The 27480-nt window shown below is 41.6% G+C and overlaps 2 protein-coding genes across 16 annotated transcripts in view; both read left to right on the top strand.

Annotated features, from left to right (window-relative positions):
• Positions 1 to 24888, top strand: part of TACC2 (transforming acidic coiled-coil containing protein 2) — a 130060-nt gene extending 105172 nt beyond the window's left edge. For 6 of the 15 annotated variants that reach the window (XM_032115822.1, XM_032115821.1, XM_032115831.1 and 3 more), the window contains 13 exons: positions 3053 to 3114; positions 3931 to 4046; positions 4826 to 4997; positions 5121 to 5261; positions 6171 to 6251; positions 12160 to 12303; positions 12694 to 12770; positions 16860 to 16903; positions 19487 to 19495; positions 22072 to 22232; positions 22588 to 22694; positions 23427 to 23547; positions 24324 to 24888. In XM_032115822.1, coding sequence (XP_031971713.1) covers positions 3053 to 3114; positions 3931 to 4046; positions 4826 to 4997; positions 5121 to 5261; positions 6171 to 6251; positions 12160 to 12303; positions 12694 to 12770; positions 16860 to 16903; positions 19487 to 19495; positions 22072 to 22232; positions 22588 to 22694; positions 23427 to 23547; positions 24324 to 24389 — 1301 coding nt within the window. In that variant the 3' untranslated portion in view covers positions 24390 to 24888. The remainder of the gene's footprint in view (positions 1 to 3052; positions 3115 to 3930; positions 4047 to 4825; positions 4998 to 5120; positions 5262 to 6170; positions 6252 to 12159; positions 12304 to 12693; positions 12771 to 16859; positions 16904 to 19486; positions 19496 to 22071; positions 22233 to 22587; positions 22695 to 23426; positions 23548 to 24323) is intronic. The other 9 variants (XM_032115824.1, XM_032115826.1, XM_032115829.1 and 6 more) reach the window with 6 other exon arrangements.
• A 317-nt stretch (positions 24889 to 25205) lies between these two features.
• On the top strand, positions 25206 to 27272 carry LOC116447122 (CD59 glycoprotein-like). Its single transcript, XM_032115843.1, has 3 exons — positions 25206 to 25539; positions 26366 to 26482; positions 27058 to 27272. The coding sequence occupies exons 1-3, from the start codon at positions 25485 to 25487 to the stop codon at positions 27261 to 27263; spliced, it is 378 nt and encodes a 125-aa protein (XP_031971734.1). The 5' UTR covers positions 25206 to 25484; the 3' UTR covers positions 27264 to 27272.
• Positions 27273 to 27480: the final 208 nt, after the last annotated feature.

The following is a 27480-nucleotide window of genomic DNA, read 5'->3' as shown; positions in this document are numbered from 1 at the left end:
AGGGAATTCTGCTTTGCAACATCTGCTCCAAAGGCAGATGTTCAGCTTTGTGGGTGGAAGCATGTTTGAGTTTAACTTGGCTTAAACTTTTTCTTCTTGATCAGAATTCATGTTTTTTCCCCTAACCTTTCAGTCCCTGTCCCAGTCTGCCATTAAATCTCCTTTATGCCATTTTAGGCTGGGTCTAAATTTATGACTGATTAAGAACTGCTAAACTTGTAGGTCAAGGTGTTTGACATCAAAAACAACAACAATCACAGTGCTTTTGTTCATATGCATGTGCTCGTGTACCCTAGGCTTTTTGGAAGTCTGTCGAGTCTTCTTCTGAACAGATAAGTATTTCAGTCTAGATGAATTCATTTGGCTTCGTTGTCAAATTATGAATTTTAGACACTGACTTCCCTGTTTTTATTTTAAATTTAAATTTTAAAAAATAACTTAAAGAAACACCTTTTAGAAAATAAGCCCCCCTAAATCTGGGAAAATGGAAACTATATGGAAGGAAATGGAGCAAAAGAATACAGAGACACTCTGAAACAATCATTTTAGCTTTCCAAGTGGGTAGAAGAAAGTGAGCAAAGCTCCTAATTAAATGGTAATTGTCCTGTCTCTTGTGTGCTGCATGGTACAGTCGGGGTTTCAGATTGCATGCTCATTATAATCAACCATGCTTCTGCTTTTCACATCTCTTAAAAATAATAGTTTTTTCCCCTTCACAGTCTTGCTCCTGCAGCTTTGAGAAATTTTTGAGTAATTTGAAGGTTGTTTCTCAGTGCAGGTATTTTTACCTCTCCCAGACACCCGTGTAAGTGTTACCCTGTAACACAACACTGCTTTGGTACAGATACAGCCCAGCTCCTGAATCAGCCCGTGCATCCAGCCCTCATCTGTTTCAGGCACTGCCTATAGCTGCTGCCATTTTCCTGTTGCACAGACCCGAAATAAGCCGTAATTGTTAGCAGAAAATTCTGATGTAATCTTGCAGCTATTTGTAGGAGGAGTTGGAGGACATCACTTAGTAAGTCTGTTGTACGTGTTTATAAAAGATAATTATCTTGCTTCGTGGGATAGCCTGGGCTTTTCTAATGTTGAATGTGTAGAGATAACCAGAGCCTGAGATTTTGGAGGGGAGATGATGTCTGAGAGGAGAGGAGAGAGAGGAATTATGCTGGAGACTCCTGAGAGCAGTGAGATGAAACAAACTGCGTTTAGCCAGCCGCGTTACTCCTTTTGTTTCTACTTGGACTATTTCCATCTGTGTCCTGCCTTTTTGGGGTTTTTTTTCTCAGCAGTAAAGTTAAATCTGTGTTGTCCCAGCAGTCAGTTTGGACGGGGATTGCAGAGCTGCTGGCAGTGCTGCAGGCAGGTGGAGGATCCCTGTGGCTGTGCCAGCAGAGGACAGTGCTGGAACGTCTGCTGCCCGTGAGCCTGCCTGGACACTCAGGGATTGCTCTTTGGAGCACAAAGCTGCTCCATAAATGCTCCTGATGCACCTCACTGGGCTGCTTGTAGATAAATGGGATACAGAAAGGCAGTTTCTAAACGCTGCTGTTACCTGGGATTTCAGGCTTTATCCTGCAGTTCAGCTCCTCGTAGAGGGTTTGAATTCATCCTTCCAGTTTGGGTTTTGCTTTCACTGGGAAGAAGAGTGAGTGAGATAGGATATCACTGGTATCTGACACCAGGAGGTTGTCCATCTTGCCTGGCTCCCTATTACCACTTTAAACATATGGTGCTAGGAATTTAAATGTGAGGAGCCTGCTATTACAGCTTTCTCTTCACTTGCAAGGTTTACTGTGAATATCCCCAACAAGTACTAGAGTTGGTGGCTCTTCCTCTTCAGTGGTTGTTTGACAAAAGACATAACTTGTGGAATTACAGTCCTTGTGCACTGCTTTTTATTATTAAAAAACATAAATCAAGCATTGTAAAATCACATTGAACCCTCTAAAACTCTTTTAATCAACAAAACAGGCAAGAGATTACCTTCAGGGTTGTTTGTTTTTAAATATCAAACATTTCAATGATGGTCGTCATCTTCCTAATGCAAGCCCTACTTTTCAAAAGCTGTCCAAATCTAGATGGATTTAAGCACATGATTTTATCATAATGCAAATGCTATTGTGCCATTCCTTAGGATTTCTTTACAATGGAAATCAAATTATGCAAGTGGTTTATTGAATTAAGTCATGGAAACAGAATAAAGTACAGCATTTGGACAAATTAATTATGCTTTTAATTCTTAAATTAGGTTGTCATTGTAGGAAGTTTGCTTTTATTTGAGTGCAGGAAGGTATGATCTCTTTTCTTGTGTTAGATCTCTCAGTTGCTGTATCAGCTACTGGGTGACCATGGGTTGGGAAGAAATGCTGCGTTATTCATACCTCCAGTGTAACTGGGAGATTAGAAACAGAGAAGCAGTTAAGATTTGCATTTTTATTAAATTTTAGACTTAGGGTTCTTTGTAAACTTTCCTGCCTTGGACTCTTTCTCTGAAAATAAAATGTGAGAACAGCCCAGTAAGCTGGGCTGGTGACTCACCCCTGGTCTATGAGCATTCAGGTGTTTTAGGTATCTTTTTCTTAAGTGATATCACAGTAGTTGGTTGTAATTAAGAATTGTGTGATAAACATGAAGAAATAGAAATTAATTAATTTCTCAACGGCTGTTAAATCTTTTTTTTTTAAGGAAATTGGCATCAGCACTGCCAATTATTGAAAAAATGTGTTTTCTGTGATAAGATAACATGATGGGTTAAAGTTGTCTGTACTCTGAAATGACTCTGAAACTTTCTTAACATTCTGGTCCCTGGGGCAAATTGAAAAGCTGATTTTTTTTCTGGCAAGATGATTTGCTTGAAATGTGTCATAGGTTCATTGTTGAAAAAAAAGAAGTGCACCTTCTGTTTTCTCTCTGTATTTCCTATTTTTAATATGTCATTGGAAGGTATTGAGCAGAGTGGGAGTGGCCCTTGTCAATGAGATCTCATTTACTTCTGCAAAAATCATGGCATGGCATATATTAACACCACTTTTTCTTGTTTCTGTTGCAGAATTGGAATATGGCAACTCATATGAAATAGAATATATGGAGAAAATAGGCTCCTCTGTGCCTGTAAGTTCTCACCTCCATTTCCATTCATTTGCATTCCCTTGTCATAATATACCATCCTGATAATGCCCTCAGCATCACCACCCTTTAAATTAATTATAATGTGCCTGCAGCAAATTTGCAAAACAAGTTCCTTGAAATTGGCATAACTGGGGTAAATTGCCTGTGCTCTGTTGTCCTGTGTCCTGTAAAGCTTGTTCCATTTTATGTTTTTATTTTAAAGCTAGCATCATAGTAGTTCTTTCAGGAGGTTCAAAGCTAATCAGTATTTCCAGCAGTGCAGAATGCAGAGCTGTCTACACCAACTATTGAGCTATTTAAGAAACTGAGAGTAAAACTTTGAAGAAGCTGGAGGGAATCAGGAGAGAAACAGAATTAGTGTGAAGTATGGAATGCAGAACTATACATTATTATTTCTTTCACCTTCTTTTTAATCCATGGATTTGATAGCTTGACTAGATCCAATGCGGGGATATTCACTGGGGAAGTTAGGAAAATCAGGCATGTATGCCAGGTACTTAAACCAATGAGAATTTTCAATGAATATTTTAGTAACCTCAACCAAGGGATGCCTCCTGCCTGACAGGACCAGAGAAATCTGATTAACCCCAGAGTGGGAGGAGAGCCACTACAAAGAGTGAACTGTTTAGGTTTTGTCCTTTGATGGTTTCTTCCGGAAAGGGTCCATCTCAGTATCAGCATTACAACCCTGTATTATTAGTTTTCTGTCATTTGCTCACTGAAGGCTTCAGTGACCTGAATTAGCTTTAATGGAGGATGGGTGAATTGCTTAATGAGTTTCTCTTTCCCTGTCGCCAGCAGGATGATAGCACCCCGAAGAAACAGTCCTTGTACCTAATGTTTGATGCACAGCAGGAGAGCCCAGTGAAATCACCTCCCATCAGATTGTCTGACTCCACAACTCCCTGCTCAGGGTAGGTCACTGCCAGCAGTGGAAGAGGATGTCAGGGGAGTGCGTTACCCTCAGAGCACGTACACAGGCACTTCTTCCTCTCCCTGCCTCTGTGTTGCCAAGTTATTTGTTTAAAAATAGATCCCCATCTGTGTGCACATATGATAGAAAACAGAGGGCAAAGATGCACAAGTTTCATGATGCGAGGGAGTAAGGACATCTATTTCTCCTTCACGTTCTAACTAAATAGAGTCACAGTGGCAACTGTTTCACTGGACAGTGGCCTCCTACATAAAGCTTTTTCCTCAGATACTGAGCCAATTTTCATGTTAATCTAGAAATTTGTTAATTGCAATTTTTCACTTGGCTTTTCCTGGTTACATTTTCTGAACAAGGACTCTTGTTCGTAAGACCAGGATGTGGGAGTTGTTTTTACTTCCAATAATTTTGCTAGTCAAGGACATCTGTTCTTGTTAGTAAGAGTTGTGTTTTGGGAGAGAGGTAGGTTACGATGAGAAGGGCTAAAAAGGCAAGTGAGAAATGTTGAAGGAATGTGACATTTCTGATGGAACTGGTTTTATTTAGCAGTCTCCAGTGCATTGTTTTGAAAGGATATTGCAAAGTGTTATGAGATATAACGATGTCAAATTGAGTTGAAACAATGTGTATATCTATATATATGTATTTATATATTTATATATACATGAAAGTGATGAAGAGGACTTGCTCAGCTGTTACTAGAATCAGAATTGTGAAGGCCTTGTGCTCCACCCTGAAAACACGTACACACTCTTTTTCCAGGTCAAGTTTTGAAGACCCTGAAGCCCAGCAGTCCTCTGGCATGAAAATACCACACCCAGCTTCCCGAGTCCTAGCTGCCAGCCAGGAGGCACACTTACAGTCCCCTGACAAGGCCAAGCAGAAAGACCTAGAGCCCATGACTCTAGGAACAACTCCAGAGGCTATTGAAATAGTAAGTCCTGTATGATAAGAGTTTGGGAATCATTTTCGTGCAGAAATTTTGCATTTTGCTTTTGGCCTGAACTCCTTGGGCAAAAACCTCTCTTGCTTATTTAGTCTCCTCTTTACCCTCCAGACATCTCCTGAAGACTCCTTTGTCTCTGCTGATGCTCTTCTCAATAGGATATCTAAGAAAGCCTCAATATGTGATCAGCCTGAATATCTAGACCCTGACCTAGCAGAAAAGAACCCCCCAGTATTTGCTCAGAAACTTCAGGTTTGTAGAAGAAATATAAATGTCATTCTTCTTTCTGTTTCTCCTTACACAGGCGGAGGAATGCTTTGCCTCATCTGAAAGGGGTGGAAGGAGGCTTGAAGGGGATGTAGAAAAGAATTAAAATAATTATTTGATTCTTCTCAAAGTAACTCTTCTCTTTCAAAGTCTTAAGGAGCAAAGATACTTTCACTTAACTCATGTAATTCATATAATACATAAGCTTAAATTTCATCAGCACCTATCCTGTACCTCTAAGGTATCTATTTTCCAGAAGTCTTTCTAAAGCAAAATTTTTTAAGCTTGAGCACAGGACTTGATGTCTGGAGAGTAGTCTTGACACCTGGCCTTAGTGCAAAGATTCATTTTTTGAGATTTAGGACTTAATTCTGCTGAAATGAAAATCAGGCTTTGTTTTTCTAGAAATCTCTCCAATGCAGAATTTGGCATGGTTTCTTGTAGGAAAAACAAATTAATCTGCAGACCAGTTGTGTATGTCAGGACATATTTTCTGGAATATTTATAGTGAAATTTTAAGCAAAGGTTGAGAGGTTTATGCCACATGAGACCAGCATGTGGCATAAATTCACATAAAATGGAAATGACAGGGGAGGAATCTGTGATAAAACAGCTTTACCTTCAGAAAACATTGCTTTTACATGAAGTATTGTTCATACTGATCACCTAATAAAAGTTATATTTCTGTACAGCTATCTCAAAACTAACCAACCCCTGGATTTTTGTATCACTGTCCTCATCCTGAGGGGAATTTGGGGTGTGTTTGTCACCCAGAAATTGTCTGAATTACACGTTAAAATCTAACATTTCATTTTTGAGTACATCAACCATTTTTACCATGTTCTTACTACATTTTTTTCCCTGTGGGGGCCTCCCCACCAAACCCTTTGACAGGAGGAGTTAGAGTTTGCTGCCATGAGGATAGAAGCGCTGAAGTTAGCCAGGCAGATTGCCCTCTCCTCTTTGCGCTCCAAGGTACCTGGTTTGTGCCTGCCCTGTGTGTGTGAGTGTGCCCAGCCTGGGGAGCCGAGTGCTGCTTTTCCTGGAGCAGGGACTGGGGCTCCCTGGGCCCTGGGGGGACACCCAGGAGCATGCTGGCAGCAGAGCTGACACAAAAACGCTGTCACCCACCCCACTCACACCCCAATTAACAACAGGCAAGAAGCAGCAGCGTTCCTTCCGCAGGAGATGGATTCTGCAGTCCAGGTTTGTCATTGCTCTGCAGCAAGATTTGTCCTAAAGTATTTGATGGTGAAGAATACTAGGTCTGCTTTGGCCACAAGGACATTTTGTCTTTCGTTGGTATTTTCAGCTTGAAGTCAGGTACCTTTGACCCTCAAAGTTTAGAAGTGAGTAATTCAGTCAACTTTGCCCTCAGGCATCTGAAGAAGGGGACTGCAGCAGGGTTGGAAGGGCTACAGAGCTCCCAAGGAAAAAAGGCCTCCCAACACAATGTGTCTTTATTCATAAAGATCTAAATCTTATTTTTTCATTGCTACTTCCAGCTCATGCTGGCTGGTTGTGCCTGGGTGATGCTTTGCACTGCTGTTGTAGGGATGCACGTGGAACTCGCTGTGTTTGGAAAGCCGAAGAAGTCATTCCATAAATGTGACTTTCTTGGGGAAGGGTATCAGCTGATTGGGATGCTGAGGGGATGGCAGTGTCCTGCTGCAGTGAGACATTTCCAGTCACCTGCCTCCTCTTGTACTGTCCGTTAATAAGTCAGCAGAAAGTCCTTTGCCCAATCCTAAATCATATCAAGTTCATTGCATCACAACAGCATTTGGACTGGTTACAGGGAAGGATTTCTTTATAACTGATCTTTAAAGATCAGTTATTAAGTAGCTACTTCATAAAGATTTTTTTTTTTAAGGTTAACTGTACTCTTCTGAAAAAACAGTGATCATATGTGATTTATTTCATATACCTTAAATAGCCCACGAGCCACCTCGTTTCTGTTGTGCACATACATTTACTAAGGTAAACACGTTCCTCACAGATTTAAGAGTATTTTAAGATTTTAAGACTATGTGGCTACAATCTTGTATTTAATTAAGAAAAAGATGCTCTTGTCTTCATTAGAAGGACTAAGCAGGCCTACAATTAATAATAAGGAACATAAAGAACAAAGGAGGAAAAACAAAAATAATTTTCCTGTGTGTGACTGTGTCCACTTGCTCTGCTCCCCTGAGTGTCAGGTGTTGGAAGAGAACGAGGTCTCTAGATCCTCTCTACCTCCTTATTCTCTCTCAAATTCCTTGTCCTCCCAACACTTTGCTAGAACATGCAGGATTCAGGCCCTCCAGCATCAGGAAACACCTGAGATGAAGCACAAAATATTAGATGCTCTTCACGGGTTATGCAAAAAACTTCTATTAAAAATCTGCATTTTTGCAACCAGCGAACGATTTAGAAACTCACAGATTGTAGCATTTTAGACTGAAGAGAATGGTTTTGTGTGTTTGTGATTACTTGTGAGCTACCCAGGGGAGATTCTGAGCTGCAAAAATGTTACAGAATGTGAAGTTACATTTGAAAGATGCTGTTTAACATCTTCACAGTATCCTGTTTATCTAGAACAAGTTTTGAACTCCTTAGAGCTTAGAAATAGGAAATGCATTTCATGTGACTTTTTAGAAAATGTCATTAATCTGTGTAACGAAGATAACAAAATGATAAGCAGAGGTAAGGAGAGAACAACAGGCAAAACTCCCATCTCTGACAGAGAATTGGCAGCAGGTTAATGATGACAAAAGCCCCATGTTGGTCCAGTTACATCAGTGCTTGTAGACAAATACCATGGGTGTCATGTTAGGCTGGGAAGGACTTTTGTCCTTGTGTAACTTTGCTATTTCAGTGGGAGGTTGCTGGTGTTAAATTAGCCTATGATGACACTCCTTGTGACCTACAGTGACTGATGGCCTGGATTAAGTAGAATAGAAACCAGCAGATGACTGCAGTGACTTAAATTTGGATGCTCCTGGCAGAATTCCCTTCTGGATGGCTGGCCTCCGTTCTTTTCTGAGTGCTGTATAATTACATTTAACATTTGCTAAACCATCCCTGGATGGGTAACAAGAGTAAGTTGATAAATAAAGACAGAAGCACTTGTTATGACAAATTAGGTCACCTAAAATAAAGATTAAATATGAGCGTTTTGTGCTACTACTAGGAGTGAGAATAAGGGTGTGAGTTTGTTGTTCTCAGGCAGAGGGAAGGTATTTGGCTACTCCCAAAATTCTTGTCACAGACTTCAACAACAGCAGGACCAGTCATCTGCTTTTACATTGCCAAATATTTCTGTTTTCCAGCATTGAGGTGAATTAACACTTTTCTATTGAACAGTCTTCCTTTGGATGTCGTGAGGTAATTTTTTAATAGGTGCAGCTTGAGTAGGGTTTGTGTCCAGCACCCTGTGGATGCTGAGGTGACGGAGAGTTGGGTGTTTCAGTCCAAGAAAAAAGACTGAAAGGAAAGGCGTGGGCAAAAATGGGATTAGTGCATCACAGCCTTGGGGTCTCTCATGGTAGTGAAGGAGGAATATTTCCTTCAAGCAGCAGTGCCATTGATTTTAGCAAAACTTTCCAGGCTTGGGTTTTACTTGCCTTTCCATGTATTTGCAAGCACAAGTAGGTTCTCACTTTGTCTGCATTGACCTGTCTGCTCACACATCAGTTGGTTAAAGAGTCCATTATTCCGTGCACACCCAGGCAGCATTTCAGTGCTTGGAAAGAGCAGCCTCATTTTCAGCAGGGCTAAACACACATTCCTGTAACGGCTATGATAAAAACTAGTTTTCATTTTCATGCCATTTCTCTATTTTCTTCCACTTTGACCTCCTGGAAGTGAGATAACTGCAGCTGGTTAATAGATGTGCATCTGCTCCCCTCCTGGTCAGATATCTGGTTTCTGTGAAAGGTGCTGGGAAGAGAAGCATGTTGAGCTCTCAAATATTTACACTAACATTGCAGTGACCTACATTTTGTAGTAATTCCCCTGAAGACTCTAATCTTTCTGTGCGAGGTTTAGTGACTTACAAATCCCTGTGCTGATTATTACCCCAATTAACTGCTTACCTTCTCAGCAGTTAGGTGTTAAAGCATTATTATTGGGTTATTTTGGGTAATACTATCATCCTGTTGGTCAGGTTCTGTTATTTTCTCGGGGTAGGAATATTCTTCAGGCAGCAAATAACAGTTTCTGAGTTCTGCATCAGTTAGGAGCTGTGTAAAATTAGCTTTGGAAGTAAAACCATGATGACTTTTACTGGTTACTTCTGCCAGGGAGCCCAGTTGGAGACTTGTGCACAGTGTTTCCAGAGGGCAGTACTGGTTGGGTCACTGCCACAAGCATTTCTGCTCAGTGCTTAAATCCCAAGAGTTTTTATAGTCATTTTTGGAAATTTTAAGCTGCTTTGCATGTCCTTATTGCTATTGTTTTGTACAGTTTACTCAAATGCAAAGAGAACTAGAGAAAACATACCTGTAGTAATGAGGTGTTGTGCACTATATAAAAACAGCTGTGTGTATTAAATGCTTTAAATGTCTCTTTCTTTAAAAATTGTCATCCTCCCAGCAGTTCCTTTGACATGTTTTTATATGAGCTTGAGGAAATTTGTGGGGTTTTTGGCACAATGAGTATTTTCCAGCAATCTCTTTATGAGATCCAGCAAATTAAGCTGCAGGAAGCTTTTGAAATGTGACAGATGCAGTTCAGCAGATCGATCTGAGGGATGGCCTGTCTTTGGAGGACAGCTTTGATGATCTAATGGCTCATTTTTATCTCCCAGTTATTCTTGCCTTGTGATTGAGGAGGGACTAAAGTACATTTTTTGTATTTATTCATTTACAGACATATCCGAGCTTGTGTCCCAGGTGTATTTTTTCCTATGTAGTTGTTGTACACTTGGAGATACTTTCAAGAGCACAGGCTATGCAGTTTTGATAAATCTTGGAATGCTTTTTCTCTGGTAGGAAAATCCATGGGGTTTGAGGTTGCACCTCCTAATTCTGCTGGAATTGATCATTATTTTGGGTGTTCATGTTAAAGGCAGCAAAAACAGAGAAGGGATATCCTGCTCCATAAATCCTAGAAGTAAGAGTCAATTGACTCCCAGGTTTAAAAACAAAAAGTACCAAGCAAATTAGTGAGAGTCTCCTATAAATGAAGATGGCAGTGAGGTGTTCTGTAAGTACTGTTTAGGTTATTCTTGCTCTAATTAAATTTTCTTGCCTAGTCTTGTAATGTTGTTTGTGTTTCTTCATGTTCTCTTCAGATGTGATATCCAGAACATCTGGTCCTGTGTGCATTGTATGCAATTTTTAATACAGCTTCTTCAGTCAGGTGTGATATGAGATCTCACAAGGGATTACAACAGAATTAACAGTGGGTTTGGATCATTTCTGTGATCCTGGGCAGTGTGAGAAGAACTCTGAGGAAATGAATGTTTTATGGAATAGCATCTGGCAAAATTTCCTTTACCAGTGTTGAGACAAGAATATGTGATGTTGAAATTAATGAGGGCTGAACCTTCATCCAGACATTATGTATTCCCTTTTGCATTCCTGTGCTTCAGTCAGTAGACTGTGACGCTGCTATTTGGTTTTAAAAAAATCCAAACAGAACAACTAAAACCAAACCACACCACCCTCTTTTGCAATAATATATAGGAAAATATTTTTTTCTCTTTCATGTAAAAAAGTAATTGAAAAACTGTTGATTACTACTCTTAATTATTGCAGATAAAGCCTAAAGACTTAGGTACTGCATTAGTGAACTCAGAGGAACAGGATGTATTATTTTATGCACAGAGTTAACAAGTAAATGGAAAAAATACATTATCCCCTTTCCAGCAGCAAGGAAATGCTACACCAGAAAAACAGGATGTGAATATCCATTTGCATCAGTGGATGGGAAAAGGCATTGATCAGCCTGACTCTCCTCTCCACTCATGGTCCAGCCCTCTCTGTGGCTTCCTGTGGCTTGGTGGAGGGGGCTTGGCAGTGCCCGGAGAAGCTGTGGCCACCCCATCCCTGGAAGTGCCCAAGGCCGGGTTGGACGGGGCTTGGAGCACCCTGGGATAGTGGAAGGTGTCCCTGCCCATGGCAGGGGGTGGGACTTGATGAGCTTTAAGGTGTCTTCCAGCCCAAACCCTTCTGAGGTTCTATGAACTGTCCTTTGTCATCTCCTCAGTTTTAATGTGCTGTAGCTTGGGTTGTTTGCCTCGAAAGTTGTTTGTGAGACATCTCCTGCATCTCAGTGTCACGTACCTGTTCTTTGCTCTCCTCATTACACATGCTGCTCTCCCCTCTTTAATCTGGGCTGCTGACATGAGCAAAATTGACAGCTGCAAAAAAAGCCTCATTTAACTGACTAATCGCATGCTGGACACGAGTGAGGCAGCAGTGTCACTGCATATTCACACTTCCCATGTGGTATTCTTTGTGATAGGTACCATGTACTGACAGGTCAGACCTAAGAAAGTGAGCTGTCCTCTTGCTTCTGGTTTCTTGATTTATTGTTATGGAAGCAGAATTCCCCTTAACAAGCTCTCTGCCTTCAGATCTGATTCCTTCTGCTGATGTGCATTTCTTGTGGATGTTTTGGTGAAAAGCCGTACGTTTTCTAAGAGAAGACTTTAAAATATTGATGGCAGTGCTGTCTTTATTTTCTCTGCATAAGGGTATCACGGCCCTTCTGGTGTTTCTTAGGGATCCTAAATGTGTATTTTATGATTGCTAAGTTCAGAGCTCCTTGTCAGTGTTAACTACTGTTGTAATTTAGAGGTGCACAGAATTCTAGTCCTAGCACCACACCCAGAAAACATGAGCTAAACACCTATTTAATGGTTCATTTCTTTGTGTTTAAAAAAACAAACACACAGAGAGAACCTGCTATCCCAGCAGATGTTTCCATCTCCAAAAGTGCACTGTACTCCCGCATCGGCGCCTCGGATGCAGAGAGCACCACGGCTCTGCTCTACCCCCAGCAGGACTTGGACTCTGCACTGCGGCTCGCCAGAGCAGAGGTAACTGTCTCCAGGATTTGGGAAAGGAAAAACATGCTGCTTGTTGTTCCCTTCTTTCCTGTGTTCTCCCAAATGCTTTGCATTTTGGACCTCTTGTTCTGTTCTTGGAACTGTCCTCAGCCACTCTATAGCACAAGGTGCTACACTGCAAGTTTTACTTGTTTTACATAAGTGAAAAGCAGATATGATATAAAAATAAATCTTTTATGTTTTTAGATCTCAAGTGTACTCTGTGCATCTTAACATTGCTATATAATTATATAAAAATGCTTGAAATAGGAGTAAAATGTGTTTTACAAATCTATGTACCATATTAGTCTGGCTAGTAATAGCAATTAAGAAATGGGTATAATCCACTGAGGTTTTTTCCCTTTGTTTTCTTTGTTTCAGATTGTGGCCAAGGAAAGGGAAGTATCTGAGTGGAAAGAGAAATATGAAGAAAGCAGAAGGGAAGTGATGGAGATGAGGTGGGTTATTAACTTGGTCACTCTGTCAGAATCTCATCTCAGCCTGTGGGTAGTACACAGAGTGCCATGCTCATATGATTGTTTTGCTTAGCTGAATTTGTTTCACTATTTTTAATTTCAGGCTTTGGGTCGATCCTGAACTGATAGTTAGTCTTTTCTCTGTATGGTGGGCACCCCCGTTCAGGGTAATCACTGAAAACTTCTGTGTTGCTAATGTCATTCACATCCTCAGAATACCGAGATAGGAGAGGTTTTACTCCAGATTAATGTCAGGGAAGGATTTTCTCTGGTTTGTGTGGGAATTCTCACATGGGTTGCAGAGTGAGGTTCCTGTTGCAGACTGGCTGAGGTGCCTGCCGAGCTGGTAGGGGGATGCACATAGCAGTGGTAAATTCACTCTTCACAAGTAGTTTTGCTTGGAAAAAGGAAAGAATGTAGGAAAGAATGTGCAGATCTGTAGATAGTTACGAGTTGTACAGGCTCCCTCCAGGATTGTAAATGGTTGTTTAACAATAAAAATCAAACCACAGTGTCAGTACAAAAGCATTTCTTGTAAAGGAGCCACTCTGAATGTTGGCTTTTAAGGAGATTCTACACCCTTTGCTTTGAACTAAGATGATATTTTAATTGCTGCACACACGAAGGTTGATTTTAGTTAAGCAATAGTTCTCTTGACCTTTGCTTTCTTGTTCCATTGGAGAGCTGACAGAAGGACCCTGAGCTTTTCAGTTTGTTCTGGTTGTATCTGTTATATTTTACTTCTCTTGCAAACCTGCCTCTATTACATTAAATATCTGTATACTGGAACATGGTTTGACCTTCCTTTCCAGCCCAGGTCCTACCACTTGCAAGGATGACAACAGAATCCCTGTAGTGGATGATGTGAGCTCCAAGGAGCACTGATGCCTCCCATTCAGTCAGTTGAAAGGTTCAGCTTTTCTCTTTTTTTGCAGTTGGTAGGACCATAAGAAGGACAAAGCAATGAGCTTGGCCTGCTCATTGATCTGAGTCTGAGAAAGTCATCAATTGCAAGAGAGAATGTATAAAAATACTTCATGGAGTTTTAAAGCTTACTATTTTCTACCTTCAAAAACCAGAAGAAATGGTCCCCCTCTTAACTCATAAATAAAAGGAAACTGTCAGATTATTTTGCATCCCTCCTTTAAGTAATAACTTACACAATCACTTCTGAGACTGTATTTTCTTTAAAATCCCTTCTGTTCTAGCACCAGCTTCTTCCCAAAATGAAGAGTCTCAGTGATTTAAAGCTAAACTCTGTATCTAGTGATGACCTACATAAGCAATTGCTGCTTATATCCAGGAAAACTGTACTTAGGGAGGGAGAGTAGAAGGGAACTGCAGTGCAGAGCTCCACAAACCCTTGCATGGGTGCCAGGAATTGCACATGGCAGATTGGAATAGTGGCAGCACAGGGCTCTGAGCCAAAGCATCTTAAGAGAAGCATCTGCAAAAGGCAAGGGCAGCCTCTTTATTTCTTTTTTGCCACCTCCCGGTGCCCAGCTGAGTTCTCTCACCTCCCTTGTGCTCTGTTGGGAAGGGGAACAAAGCCCTGGCATAACCCTGAAATGCTTAATGAGGAGAAACAGAACGCAGTGGCTGTGAGCAGTCAAACTGAAGGAGCAAAACAAGGAGGGAACAAAATGAGGGATTGTAAGGAATGTCTCAGTGTGCAGCTCACACTCAAGTGTGGTGCTTGGTCTGTTCTGTGTCGGGGTGCACGTGTCTGCTGGCTGCCAGTGGGCACTGCCAGCCTTTTCCCTCATGGAAGGAGAGCCAGGGGTGACACAGAGCAGCTGGCACACCGTGGATCTGCACCTTCATCTTCCACGCAGTAATTTGCTTGTGTGTGTCTCCACTCTCCATAAAGTCTGATTTGAAAAAAAAACCCTCAATAACCAAGCCAAATTTCCCACAGGCACATGCCTGGAACGCGTGGATGAAAAGAAAAAAAAGTCTGGCTAATACCGTCACAAAATGATAAATACACATATGTGCACAAAGAAAGATTTCTCTTGGAAGTTTAAATGTTCAAGCAGTCCATGTGTGGTAAATTAGAGATGCAGCAGTGAGATACGACATGATGATAAGCAGGGAGTGAAGGGATTATTTAGAGTTGCAGGCACAAAAGCATCACTTCCCAGAGAAGAAGCAGTGTTCCTGTATACTGTAGCTGGAATATCCTGAATTTGTCTAAATTTCCAGGAAAACATCAGTCTGGAGGAAATTCCACTCCGGAGAACGGAAGCCAAAAAGAGAAGGTTTAATAATGCAGTAGTCATCTAAGAGCTAAACCACAGTGGGCTGTACCATAATCCAAGAGTCTAACCAGAGGCAGGCAAGAAATACTTAATTATGGTTATTTGGAGGTCTGATTGATTATGACTCTGTAAGGGGAGTCAAGCAGATGACTTCTGAGACCCTTTGTAGCCCTGGATTCTGGTGTTTCTATGACTTACAAATGTGCAGTCAGTGGATCGACTGAATGTCTGAAATAGCAACATTTAAAGCCTATGTAATGTGTCAGCCTGGGGTTAAGATGTGCCCTCCCAAAGAGGAATGATGTGGCAGCATCCTTTGGTTCCCTGGCTGTAATGACCATTATTTAGGCTCTTGACTGAGAGAGGCCTTTGACATGAACCTGGAGCAAATTGTTCCCTGGGAAGTGCTGCAGTGTTGTGATGTTGTGTTCCTTACCCTCAGTACCCTCTGAGTCCTTGGTTTCATTTCTTGGATGATGAAACTTCCTAAAGGTGCTTTGTGTCACAAGGATATGAGAAAGCTTTGAAATCCTCATTGCTTACAGCAGCCTTTTGAGGTAATCTTCTTTGGACATGAAACCAAACCCTTCCTTTTAGGGGAAAATCCTTGCTGTTATCTTTGCTCTCCAAAGTGTCATTTATAGTTGAAAGGAAAAATCCCAGTGCTCAGGGGTAGAGCCCCTTGCTCTCTGAGTGCTCTGCAGGACCAGGGGAGATGCTGCTGACCTTAGGGCCAGGTGGCCTTCTCAGAGCTCTGGGCTCTGTCTGTGATTCAGATTTGAGGCAGTTCTGGAGTTAACTGCAGTAGTTTTTTGGGAGCTCGGCAAGTTTCTCCTTTCCTTACTGACTTTTGTCTCAGGATTTTCCCACATCCTTTCTGTAACCTCACCAACTGCAGCAGAGCTCTAAAAATGGAGCAAGTGAAAGTGAGTTTCAAAAGAGGTGTATTCAAACTCCTGTGAGCTGTTTTGAATATCCACTTCAGATGAAGTGTGGGGTAATTCTGTATTTTGTAGACGGTCCTGCGTGGCTCGTGAATCAAAGCACAGATCAAGCTAGTCTCATTTCATTAGCTTTATTTGGCTCTGGGAAGGGATGGATCATCTTTCTAAATCACATTTAATCTGCTTATTTTGGCTAACCTCTTTTCAAGAAGGAATTTCAAAGCCTACCGTGAGTATACGAAATAAAACAGTCTTAAAAGTAACATTTTGCCACCTCTGCTTCAAAAACAGATTTGGGAAATGGAATATGATGGATTTTGTGCTACATAGTTGAATATTTTGATCTTGTTCTTTTAAGTGGTAGTGAATCATTTAGTCATGAGAAGATTCATTTAGAAGATGAGATACATTTTGGGTGATGGCCAGCACTACTCCTGTTAGGTTTATGTGCTACCAGTTACAAGTTTACTTAAAGTTTACATTAAAAATAAAACAACACAAATATGGACAAGAGGGAAGAAAGTAATGGAAAAGTCAGGCTCTTTGTAATTCTTGAGCTAGACCAGTGTGATTATGTTTGTAATCATGATGGGTGATGTTTCAAAAAACAGAATCTGTTTCAAAGCAATCTCTTCTTCCTTCCCTCACCTTTATTGATTTCCATGGAGAATTAAAAATCAGGTGCAGTGGTAAAATTATCAGTTTTATTTGTTATTTGGGCAATAAAGAACATATAAAAGTGTGATGGGGTTCTGTATCTCTTAAAAACACCACAGTTCACTTGCTGATAGTGTTATTTGCTAAGTAAGCATGAGCAATGATGTTGTTTGCCAAAAGATTTTCTTTTTTTTTTTCCCCTCTTACAGAAAAATAGTTTCGGAATATGAGAAGACGATTGCTCAGATGATAGGTAGGTGTTCCTACTGTGCAAGATGCTCCCTGGTTGAAGTCTGTGGGCTTCATTTTGATGCTGGCTGCATCTGCTGATGCTGCAGGGAATTGTGAATGCATCTGAGGACGCCAGAAAAGGAAAAGTCAGGGCCTTGCTTCATAGCCAGCAGCCCCCAGGCAGTTCAGGTAACACAGAAGGCTTAGGGCTTTCCCTTCTGAGCAAACTGGCCCATAGGAAACAGGTTCAAATTCTTGGGTTTCTCCAGGAGAGACTTCCAGTGACCTAAAAACCCCTTAGGCATCAGCTCCCAGCTGTTTAATGGCAGATTCCAAACTTAGCTCTTCACAACAACAGGGATTATCTGTGCTAAATGCATCGATCAGACCAAAACCGAGATTAACTTCAATCCCAGCTGGGAGGTTACGAGTGGCCAATCCACTCCCCCCCAGTTGATTACTGACACAGGGGTCTCCTTTAAGGTCTAAATTATGACAAGTTTTGTCTCTCAGTAATTAAAAATCACCTTTGCTAACAGCACATGCTACAAATCAAAGACTTGACGCTTAGTAGCACTTCAAACACAAAGGTTGCAGGGCTCATGTGGTTCCTTGGCATGGGAGGTCTGGCCCCTGGGATGTGATTTTAAAGCCTCTTGTAAGATTTCTAAAGCTCTTTTTATCAGTCTGGCTATAGAAAGCACCAGTGGCTTGTGCTGCCTTGTACTGCTTCAGCTCGAGCCGTGGGATTGGCTGAGTGGGATTTTGGGCTCTCCAAGGCCAAAACTGCTGGGAAGAGCACCAATGTCTGGTGCTTCTGCTGCCTTTCTGGATTCCCTGGCCATTGGGAGACATCCCACCCTCCTTTCAAGTGAAGGCTAAAATGGACCTACAAATAATTAAATTCTTTGAGAATGACAACTATAATAAATAAGTAATTAATGAAATATATATAATAATGATTAATAAACACTAATAATACACCAGGCTTCATTTTCTCTGGTGTTATGCCTCCATTGCCTTTTGTATGTACAAACTGAGACAACTCGTTTCCTTCTGACATGGTGTCTGTCATTGTCATCCTGCAGGTGTTAAAGTAGGAGTGACCAGAGTATGCAAAGAACTTAACTTCATTTTGGTTTATGTACATTTTGGTTAAACATACTCTGGTGTGGCTTCCACGCTTAACCTGGCCAGTGATATGGACACACAAAGGACCTGTCCTTTGCTTCTGAGCTGTGGCTACAGTTAGCAGCAGAAGTTTCTTTTTGATAACAAATTCAAATTCTGTTCTTGAGAAACAGATTTAGAAAAAAAAAAAAATTCTGAGACTGCAGTGCAGCAATTAGATACAGAATAGGAGTCCTGAGGCAGAGGCACAGCCTTGGTGTACACAGTACATTCCATCAGTGCCACTTCCTCTTGTTGCAAAGAACAAAGGATAATTTAAGCACTGGGCCATTGGCTATGAGTAAATAGATCTTTAAACTTCAGGTTCAGAGTATCAGAGCGTCTCAGATGCTCTATGGTGAGTTTTTAAGGGCTGTGGCTATAAGTAATTTAATTTGCTGTCCATTTGCAAAGGAACTGAACCAACAGCAGCGACACAGAAAACATCCTTTCTGTGTTAATTAGAGCAGTATGCAAATCCTACAGCATGGTAATATGTTAAATGTGAGGCTTCTCCCTGCATTTAACTTAAATTTTTGATCCAATTGTCCCTCCTGAACTATTTGTACAGCCCTGTTAGAAGGGCACTGCACGTAAACCAATTTCACCAAACCCTTTGATGAATATTCGATGAAGTTGATGGGTCCTGCTGAGCTTTTTGTAGGTTGGCATGTGTGTGCATAATGAATACTGAAAATACCTCATATTAAGAATATATGACTGCCTATGTTTGCCTCTAAAGGCACTGAAAAGCCTGCACTGCAAACAGCGATTGCCTTTGATTTCAAGGGCTATGGAAGGTTTAGTATTTGCTGTTGTATGTATATGGAACTCAATATTACCCAGCTTAGCTGCTGTGATTAGTTCATGCCACACTCTGTGTAGCCAGAGCTTGCAAGCTGTCAGTGTGGAGATCCCTGTTAGTGTCACTTGGCACATTTTTTAACTGGTGCTCTATCTTTTTTTTTCTTTTTTTCTTACACTTGCCTCAACCCCTAACACATTTTAGTTTCCACTGAGGGATGGGGGAGAAGAAACACCAGGTTTTCCAGGCCAGCCTGCTGCTTGTGCTGCTGCTTTGTGCCTGGTGCCCGTGTTTGCTCTGACAGCCACGGAGCAGAGCCTCGGTGACCCCAGTGCTCCCTGCACCCCACCCTCCCCACGCCTGGGTCACAGCCAAAATCCCCATCGCAATTCCTTTTCACTGACAGATTCCTAATGTTGGTTTGGGGTTTCTTTCCTGTTAAAAATGTATCCTTATACTTTACATTTGAATACATTATGATCTCCTCCTTGTGAAAAACAAACAGATGTTATGCTTTGTGCATTACGGGTTGTTGCATTACTTATTTGCTGCTTTCCTAACAATTCCCGATTTTTCTATTTTGCTTCCGTTTTCGTTGCTTCTTGCTATTTGCTTGCAAAAACAAAACAGGCAAGCCTGGTAAGTAAAGCTTTTCACCAACTTTCACACCAGCATTTTGCATCTTTAGTTTCTTTTGCTTTTGTTCTCTGTTTGCTGCATTCCCATTAAGTCATGTGAGTAGTAGTGAGCTGAGCCTGAAAGGAGATCTGCTGGTGCTGCTCTGATTCTGTCAATTTGGATAGTGTTAGTCCTGAGCATACTGCTGTTATTGTTAGTGAGCCCTGGGCAGGGTGTGTTGCAGACGTGGAAGTAATTTAATTAAAATATTTCAATCACATGACCTCGTAAATATATTTAGAATTAAGTATGTGTACCTGCTTATCTAAGAGTCAACTGGCAGGCTGTTACCAGCACATATTATTGAAACTAAATCATAGTCTTGGAAAATAGAAGGAACTTCCAACCCAAGCCATTCTACAATTTTCTGAAAATATCACATAAAACTCTAGTCCCCCTCCAGCCAAGTTTCTGGTTTTTTGTAGCATTTAACCACTTTGGTTTGGGAGCATCACTTGGACAGGGCTTGGAGCCACGTGCTCTAAGAGTGGGAGGTGTCCCTGCCCATCGCAGGGGGGTGGAACTACGTGAGCTTTGAGGTGCCTTCCAACCCAACTCTGTGATTCTGTAGCACTTGCCCCAGTTTCCCATGTGCAAGTTTAAATGGTGCTGGGAATCAAGTATTAAGAGGAGCTGATCCAGCTGAGGAGAGAGGAGGGCCTGTGATGCACTGGGAGGAAGAGGAGTGAGTGTGACATGAATTGTCAACTTTTTGATTGCCCTAGAAACAAGTCAGGAAGTTGCTAAAATACCTCAGACAGCAGTCTCACAAAAAGTGAAGATGTGACATTAAATACATTAAAGTATTTTGGATGATCATGTGAAGGGATCTCTTACCCTGCCTGGAGTTGCAGTGACAGAAGTGTTGCCAGAGAACAGGATCCCGCCAGGAAGGGGTTTGGAATTACCTGGTCAGGGTGTAATCTCCAGCATGATTAAACAAATCTAGTTCTGGAACACAAGTAGACAACTTCTCAGGTTTAGAAAAATAAAAAAATGACAGCAAAAGGTTTTTTACTTTAATTGAGAACACATTGGTTTTGACATTATGGAGGAATACGGGGTGTCTCTGAGAAAGCAAAACAGAAAAGAATGTTTATTTTAAATAAAGTGTTAAACATATCCAAGTGATATGGTATTACAGGGCTCTGGCCTTCTCTGCCATGTCAAAGGTGTTTGTTCACCAGTAAAATAAAGGTGTTACAAGCAGGTCCTGAGAGCCTCTCTGGTTCTTTTGATCTTCTGTATCACACAGAGCAGAATAAGCTCAGGTCAGCTCTGCTCACCCAGCCCGGTGCTGTCAGGGTGAGCAGAGGAGCCCAGACTGTAGCCCAGGAGCTGATGCACAGCATGGCATCATCCCTGATCTGGCCTTGGTCAGGCCTGCAGGAATGTGTATTTTTTGGATGGAATACGCAAAAGGAAGAGATTAATCTCCGTTTGGGAATTGACAGTATCAGCTTTGGCATTTCAGAGCTGACCACTATAAATATGAAAACTTCTGAAAAAATAGTTTTCTGATGAAAACTTCTGTTCAAATAAAAAACCCAAACTTGTTTAGTTCTTTGTTTCCAAATATAAAGGCCCAAATTAAAAGTTGTACATTGTGAAATGCCCCGTGCCTTTTTCCACAGGAGAACTTCTTACCTTATTTTAGTTTCTATCATAGATGAAGGAAAATGGTGATACAGAGCTGCTGTGTTCTGTGGGTGGGTTTTCCCTTCAGTATTGTTCAAAGTAGCCCTTAAAACATGGATACAGGAATCACAGTTTAGGATATGAAGGAAACGATGCAGTATTTTGGAAGACAATGCCAGACCTTTTCTTCCAGTGTTATGTGGATATTCCAGCTTATTATGAGATCAATTCCCTTGAAAATTTCTCCTCCATATGGATTTGGATTCCTGTTACGTTCTTCCCACCATCCCTGACTCAAATGTAACTATACCCAGGAGGATCTTGGCAGATGTTTTTTGCAGTTTTTTTACACTTAGGAAGTCTGTCTACTGTTAGATTTCCTTTCTGTCACTTGCTACAGTAATCCTGAGAGCTGGCAAAACACTGCTTTTCCAAGGGAAGAATTGAATTCCACTGGACAAAGTGCCTTGTTTGTTCAGGATTGGAAGATGCCAGCAGATGACGAGCATATATCAGCAATGGCAAATAATTGGTGGCCACTGCTAGGAACATGCACAAATGTCCTTTCCTTCAGCTAGTGCATCTGCAGGCAAACGGGAAATGCAACACCTGCCTTTCCATGGGAACAGCCGAGTTCAGGGTGAAGAAATCATCAGTACAGAGATACATTCACATTTTCCCCCAACATCAAAATTCTTAAATATCACTGGTTTTAGCAACTGTTTTCCAAAACAGGCTTGTGTCTTTATATAAATCTGACTTTTTTGGATCCTATAAACTTACTGTTACACAAATAGAGCAGAGTACAGTAGAAACTGTAGATGACAGTGAAATCAGTGTTCTTACTACTGTTACCCTTCTGAAAAATCTCTCTTTTCCCTACTACTCTCTTCTTTCAGAGGATGAACAGAGAGAGAAATCTGTCTCCCACCACACTGTTCAGCAGCTGATTGTGGAGAAGGAGCAAGCTTTGGCTGACCTGAACTCGGTGGAGAAATCCCTGGCGGATCTTTTCAGGAGATACGAGAAAATGAAAGAAGTCCTGGAGGGGTTTCGGAAGGTGAATCCCGTTAACATCTCCTTTAAAGAGCAGAGCTGAGCGGGGTCTGTGTACCAGTGCTGCTGAACAGAAGGCAGGACTTGTGTTTCCAGCTAATTCCCATGTCCTGCATTGGGTCTAAAGTGCATGACAGACCATAATCCTCAGGTGAAAGGTTGCAGCCAGCTATCAAATGCAACCAGAAAAATTGAAAAGCTTTTTGCATTGTGTAATATTCTCCTTCTGGTGGCCTCTGTCTGTGGGTGTCAGTGCTGGACTGCAGCCCTTCAGACAGCTGTGTGTGACTCCCACAAACAGGTGGCTGTTCTGCATTTTAACCTCTTGGGTTAAATTTGATGTCATCTTCTCTTTTAAGAATGAAGAAGTGTTGAAGAAATGTGCGCAGGAATATTTGTCACGAGTAAAGAAGGAAGAACAGAGGTATCAGGCACTCAAAATTCATGCTGAGGAAAAACTGGACAGGTAATTGAGTCATGTATTCACAGAATGATTGGAAGGGGTCTTAAAGAACATTTGTTTCCACGGGCAGGGACACCTTCCACTAGACCAGGTTGCTCCAAGCCCCATCCAGCCTCGTCTTGGACACTTCCAGGGATGGTGCATGGATTGTACACATATTTTTTCAGGAGTTCATGCTGCAGGGGGATTCCCGTGGCTGGACCTCACATCCTGAACTGCTCCTGCAGTATGCAAGGCACGGGCTGCTCTGTGATAGAGGCTGGAAAAAAATGCCATAATTAGAATTTCTGTGATGTGCTGGTTCATACAGAGCACCTTAAATTTCAATGTTTATCTAGTGTCTTTATGTTTCTTTAATGTGTTTCCTTGAGAAGATCAAAAAGGAAGCCATTAGCCAGTTTCTTTTTTCTAGATTTCCATGTAATGACCAATTAAGCCTTTCTAGGAGTCACATTCAGGACGTACAGTACAGTTCCCTGAACTGGAGATCAGGTTTAGAAACTGCCAGAAAACACTTCTACCTGAGTCATATTTGTGACCTCAGCACAGACATCTGAGAGAAGCAGGAGAGGGAGTTGTGAAAAGTCTCTAGGGACAAGTCTGAGAATATATCCAAGATGTGCAGAAGGCAGCCCTGCCCTCTTCCCCCATTTCATAAGGTGCTGTCCACCCTTGGGCACCCTCTCCCCTTTCCTGTAGAGAACTTGATGTGACCAAAACCTGTGTTTTTTGCAGAGCCAATGCTGAAATTGCACAAGTGAGAGGCAAGGCCCAGCAGGAGCAGGCAGCATACCAGGCCAGCCTTCGGAAGGAGCAGCTCAAAGTGGATGCCTTGGAGAGAACACTGGAACAAAAGGTAAATCAGGAGTCTGCTCTCTCTGGAGCCAAGCTCTGCCTGAGGATTGTCCTGCAGCTCCCTGGCCCCGGGGACAGCAGCACTGCCCAAATTTTAGGACAAACCGCCCCCCTGTGTGCACCAGCTGGACCCAGGTTTGATCTGAGCCCAAGTGCTCGGGGCTGGCTCAGCCTCAGCCAGAGCTCAGGGTGCACCTCTGCAGCCCAGGCCTTGGTTTGCTTCAGTTCTCAGGTTTCAGACCTTGCTTTAGTTCTTCTCTCAGGTTCTGTTTCCCTTTTTAGTGCTAGCTGTAATTCCAGTGCTAATTCCAAAGTGTCTGTAGGAAATGCCTATTTATATCTCTCTGTTCTCTAGCTCAGCCAAGGGAGCTTGCTTTGGCATAGTACAGCTCGTCCTTGCTTGCAGCTCTGCAAGACAGGCTGAAAATAATGAAAAAAAATAGAAAAGTGCAGCCTAGAAACAAAATTCCTCTATGTATTATTGTGGTGTGCTGGGAATGACTGCTATAAAGCTGTCTGCTTTGGTGCTAAATTTGATTTATTGTATTTGGAAAAAAGGAAGTGTTTTTTTGAATGCATGTATAGTTGTACTGTGGATACAAACAGTTGTGCTATATATGCACGTGTATCTGTACATATAGATACCCTGTTCTCAGCACTGGAGAAAAGTGAATTTTCCCACACTTCTCCCAAAAGTTAGATAATACTAAAATTAAAAAACCCCTCATCTTAACGCAGCATAATAATTTTCATAATACTTCATGTTTTATTTTCCAGAATAAAGAGATAGAAGAGCTAACGAAGATTTGTGATGAACTGATTGCCAAAATGGGGAAAAGCTAACTTTTAACCAAATTTCTGGACTTCGATATTCAGTGCAATATGACCATTGGCACACTGATGTCCATACATTTATGTGGACAGGTTATATTTTCACTTTTTCGTATGCACTACTGTATTTTCTTTCTAAATAAAGTTGATTTAATTGTATGCAGTACTAAGATGACTATCAGAATTTCTTGCTATTGTTTGCATTTTCATAGTATAATTCATAGCAAGTTGATCTCAAAGTTCCTGTATCAGGGAGATTGTCAAGTTCTCTAAGAAATTACAAATTGCTGATCCTAGCCTTCCCTTTGTACATGAGTTCCCATGTTGGATGTCTTTTGGATTTAATATAAACATGTATTACTTGCATGGGGACTCTTGCCTTAAGGAATGTAAACTTTATCTGCATTTGCTGATTTGTAAAATAAAATTAAAAAAAAAAAAAAAGGAAAATGCATGTCACAAATGAAATTCTCTATTGTAAATAAATTTTTTCGTTGAAAGTTGAAGATAAGTATGGCTCTGTTTTATGTCCTTCACTTGCTTATTTCAGCACCAGATGCTCTTGGGAATTAATTCCTTCACAGAAAGCACTTCGTGGGTCGCTGCTTGGAACACTTTGTGGGTCACAAGAGTATGCTGCTTATGTGCACATATCTAGGTCTATATCTTACTGTCTCTCTAAGTATATATATATATGTGTGTGTGTGTGTTGGATTTGGACCACTCAAGTCTCAAGCATGGGCTTAATCCAAAATATTTAATGCTCTGACCCTGATCCAGCAAATCCCATGGGCAAATGTAATGAGGCTGTTGGAGGAGTCGAGGCTGTGGCATGCGGTGACGGGATGGTTTTTAAGCATGTCTGGCACTGAAAGGTGAATACATTGGCTCCTTCCTGCTCCTGGAAGAGTTTGCCTGCAGGGCTCGTGGAGATGAGGTTCGTGTGATTAGAGGTGCAACCGGAATAAGCTCGATAAGTAGCACTCTGCACACCTCTTTATCCTGTAAGTTATCCTCTGCAGAGGATTAGGGATGTAAGAGAAGCATTAAGGCTTTAATAGCAAACAAACTGCTTTCTTTGGCTAATGGTGCATCTCTTGGATCTCCATGATGTGGACAGTCTTCAGCCTGGTTCTTGTCAGCTCCCTTTTTGTCCTCAAAAGTAAGTCAACTCCTTTTTCTTTCCTTTTTTACTTCATTTGCATTTCCTACCTCAGGCATGGCTGAGCCTCTTTGCTGTTCTGGGCTGCTCTCCTGGGTTGGGTTGGTTTCAGGTCATTTTGTGTGTGTGGTTAGCAGCACGGAACTGCACCTCTGTAAAGATAAATATGACTGCTAACAAGCTCAAATGTCCCTAGTGACAGGAAGGGGGGGATTTCTGCTCTGCGAGCTCCAAGTGTGGTATTTTAAATACCTTTCAAACTTGTGCTTGCTTTTGAAAATACCATGTAGTTTGAACCAAGGGAAAGAGAGAGGATTGAGTTATGGTTGTAATGTTTAAAGAGCAGAACTCAAGATACACTGTTGTGCTTTCCAGCTGAATTGATACTTCAGAAGAAAAGGAAAATTGGATAGTTGTAAGATTTTATGTGCATAGAATGTGCTTTTTCATGGTACTGTGAACCAAAGATCATGATGGAGGGGGAAAAAACCAACTTGTGGGCTCTGCTCTGAAAATGTTACCTGAAGATGTGGAGGCAGTTACAGAACATCAGATGTTTTTTGTATTATTTTAAGTGCAGATTGTAACAAATAATCTCTGGTTGATTTTTTTTTTTTTAACCAGTTTTTTTTTTTTTAACTGGTATCTGAACCATTTCTAAAAAAGAACCATTGATAAGATTTGCAGAATCTTTGGATTTTCTAAAACTTCTTTGCAATTTTTTTTGTGTGTGCTCGAAACAACATTAGAAAGGCTGATATTTTTAAATACTTTTTGTAAACCCTAAACAGTCCTGCTCTGAGTGGTGTGTTCTCCCTTCACCCAGGTGAAGCACTGCAGTGTTACACCTGTGTAGGTTCTAGTGATGACGACTGCAACAGACAAGGAAGTCAGCAGTGTCCTGGCCATGCAGATGCCTGTGCAGTCATTAGAGGACAAGCAAGTAAGTGTCACAAACAGGTCAGACTCGTTACATCTGTCATAAATAAATAATCAGTGTTGGAAAGAGAAGAATGCATAGTAAGTTAAGGAGAAAACCAAAAGTAAATGTCTCCTCTCAAAATAAATCTCACTAATAAATCGCAATCCTAATTTTGTTGTATCTGCAATGTGACACAAAATCCCACTGGGAATGATTTGTTGGTGTGCCACGATGAGCTGCACCCACTCTGTGAAAGCTGGAAAGGCATTTTAAGCATTGGCCACTTTTTACTTAAGTGACTTACCTGGAAATTAGGATATGGAAAAGAAGCTGATGAGCCCCTGCACTAGGGGCTATCCAAATATCTATCCAAAGATATTTGAGCTGCCCTAATTGCCTCTAAGATAAATGAAGAGTTATTTAAGTGGGAGCTTGTGGTGTGCTGCCGTGCGTTGGGATCGTACCATTTATTTGTGCAGATCAGCCAAACCCAAGGTTGTTGCTCGGTGCTGGGTGGTCAGGCTGGTCCTGAGGGATGCAGGTGGGAGCAGGTGACCACTTGCAGCCCCTCTGGGCTCACTGTGGCTCTGTTCCAGGTGGCATCATGAAGTCCTGCTCGTTCAGGTCCTTCTGCGAGCGGGCGAGGAGGGACGGCTCGAGGGCGCCCGGCGTGAGCGTCCACTGCTGCTACTCCAACAACTGCAACGCCAGGAGTCAGGCTCCCAGAGTCACCAGCTCCAGCAGCTATTTCTCCCTCCTCATCTTCACACTGCTCTGGCACCCCTTGTTGAAGCTGACATGAGGGGAGAAAGAAAAAAAAAGAGTATGCTGAAGCAACAATTCTGCCTTCTTAGCAAGGGATGCTAATATTTCCTAATCACATTGCTCCATATATCTCACTAGGCAAAAAGCTGTAGGAAGGCCTGGCAGATGTTTAGATAAAAATCGTTTCATCTGCTAAATAGGCCTTGATCTCTGTGTAAGAAATGCTGCCCTGTTGTTTATCCTGAGGGGTTGAT

This window comes from Corvus moneduloides, chromosome 8 (genome assembly GCF_009650955.1).
Source record: "Corvus moneduloides isolate bCorMon1 chromosome 8, bCorMon1.pri, whole genome shotgun sequence".
NCBI lineage: Eukaryota > Metazoa > Chordata > Aves > Passeriformes > Corvidae > Corvus > Corvus moneduloides.
This window is presented reverse-complemented; position numbering and strand designations above follow the sequence as displayed.

What these genes read in the sequence shown, in the direction of transcription:
- LOC116447122 (XM_032115843.1), top strand. Translation starts at nt 25,485, where the DNA reads ATGATGTGGACAGTCTTCAGCCTGGTTCTTGTCAGCTCCCTTTTTGTC. An exon ending in CTCCCTTTTTGTCCTCAAAA is followed by an intron (nt 25,540 to 26,365) that starts GTAAGTCAACTC and finishes CCCTTCACCCAG; the next exon opens with GTGAAGCACTGCAGTGTTAC. An exon ending in AGTCATTAGAGGACAAGCAA is followed by an intron (nt 26,483 to 27,057) that starts GTAAGTGTCACA and finishes GCTCTGTTCCAG; the next exon opens with GTGGCATCATGAAGTCCTGC.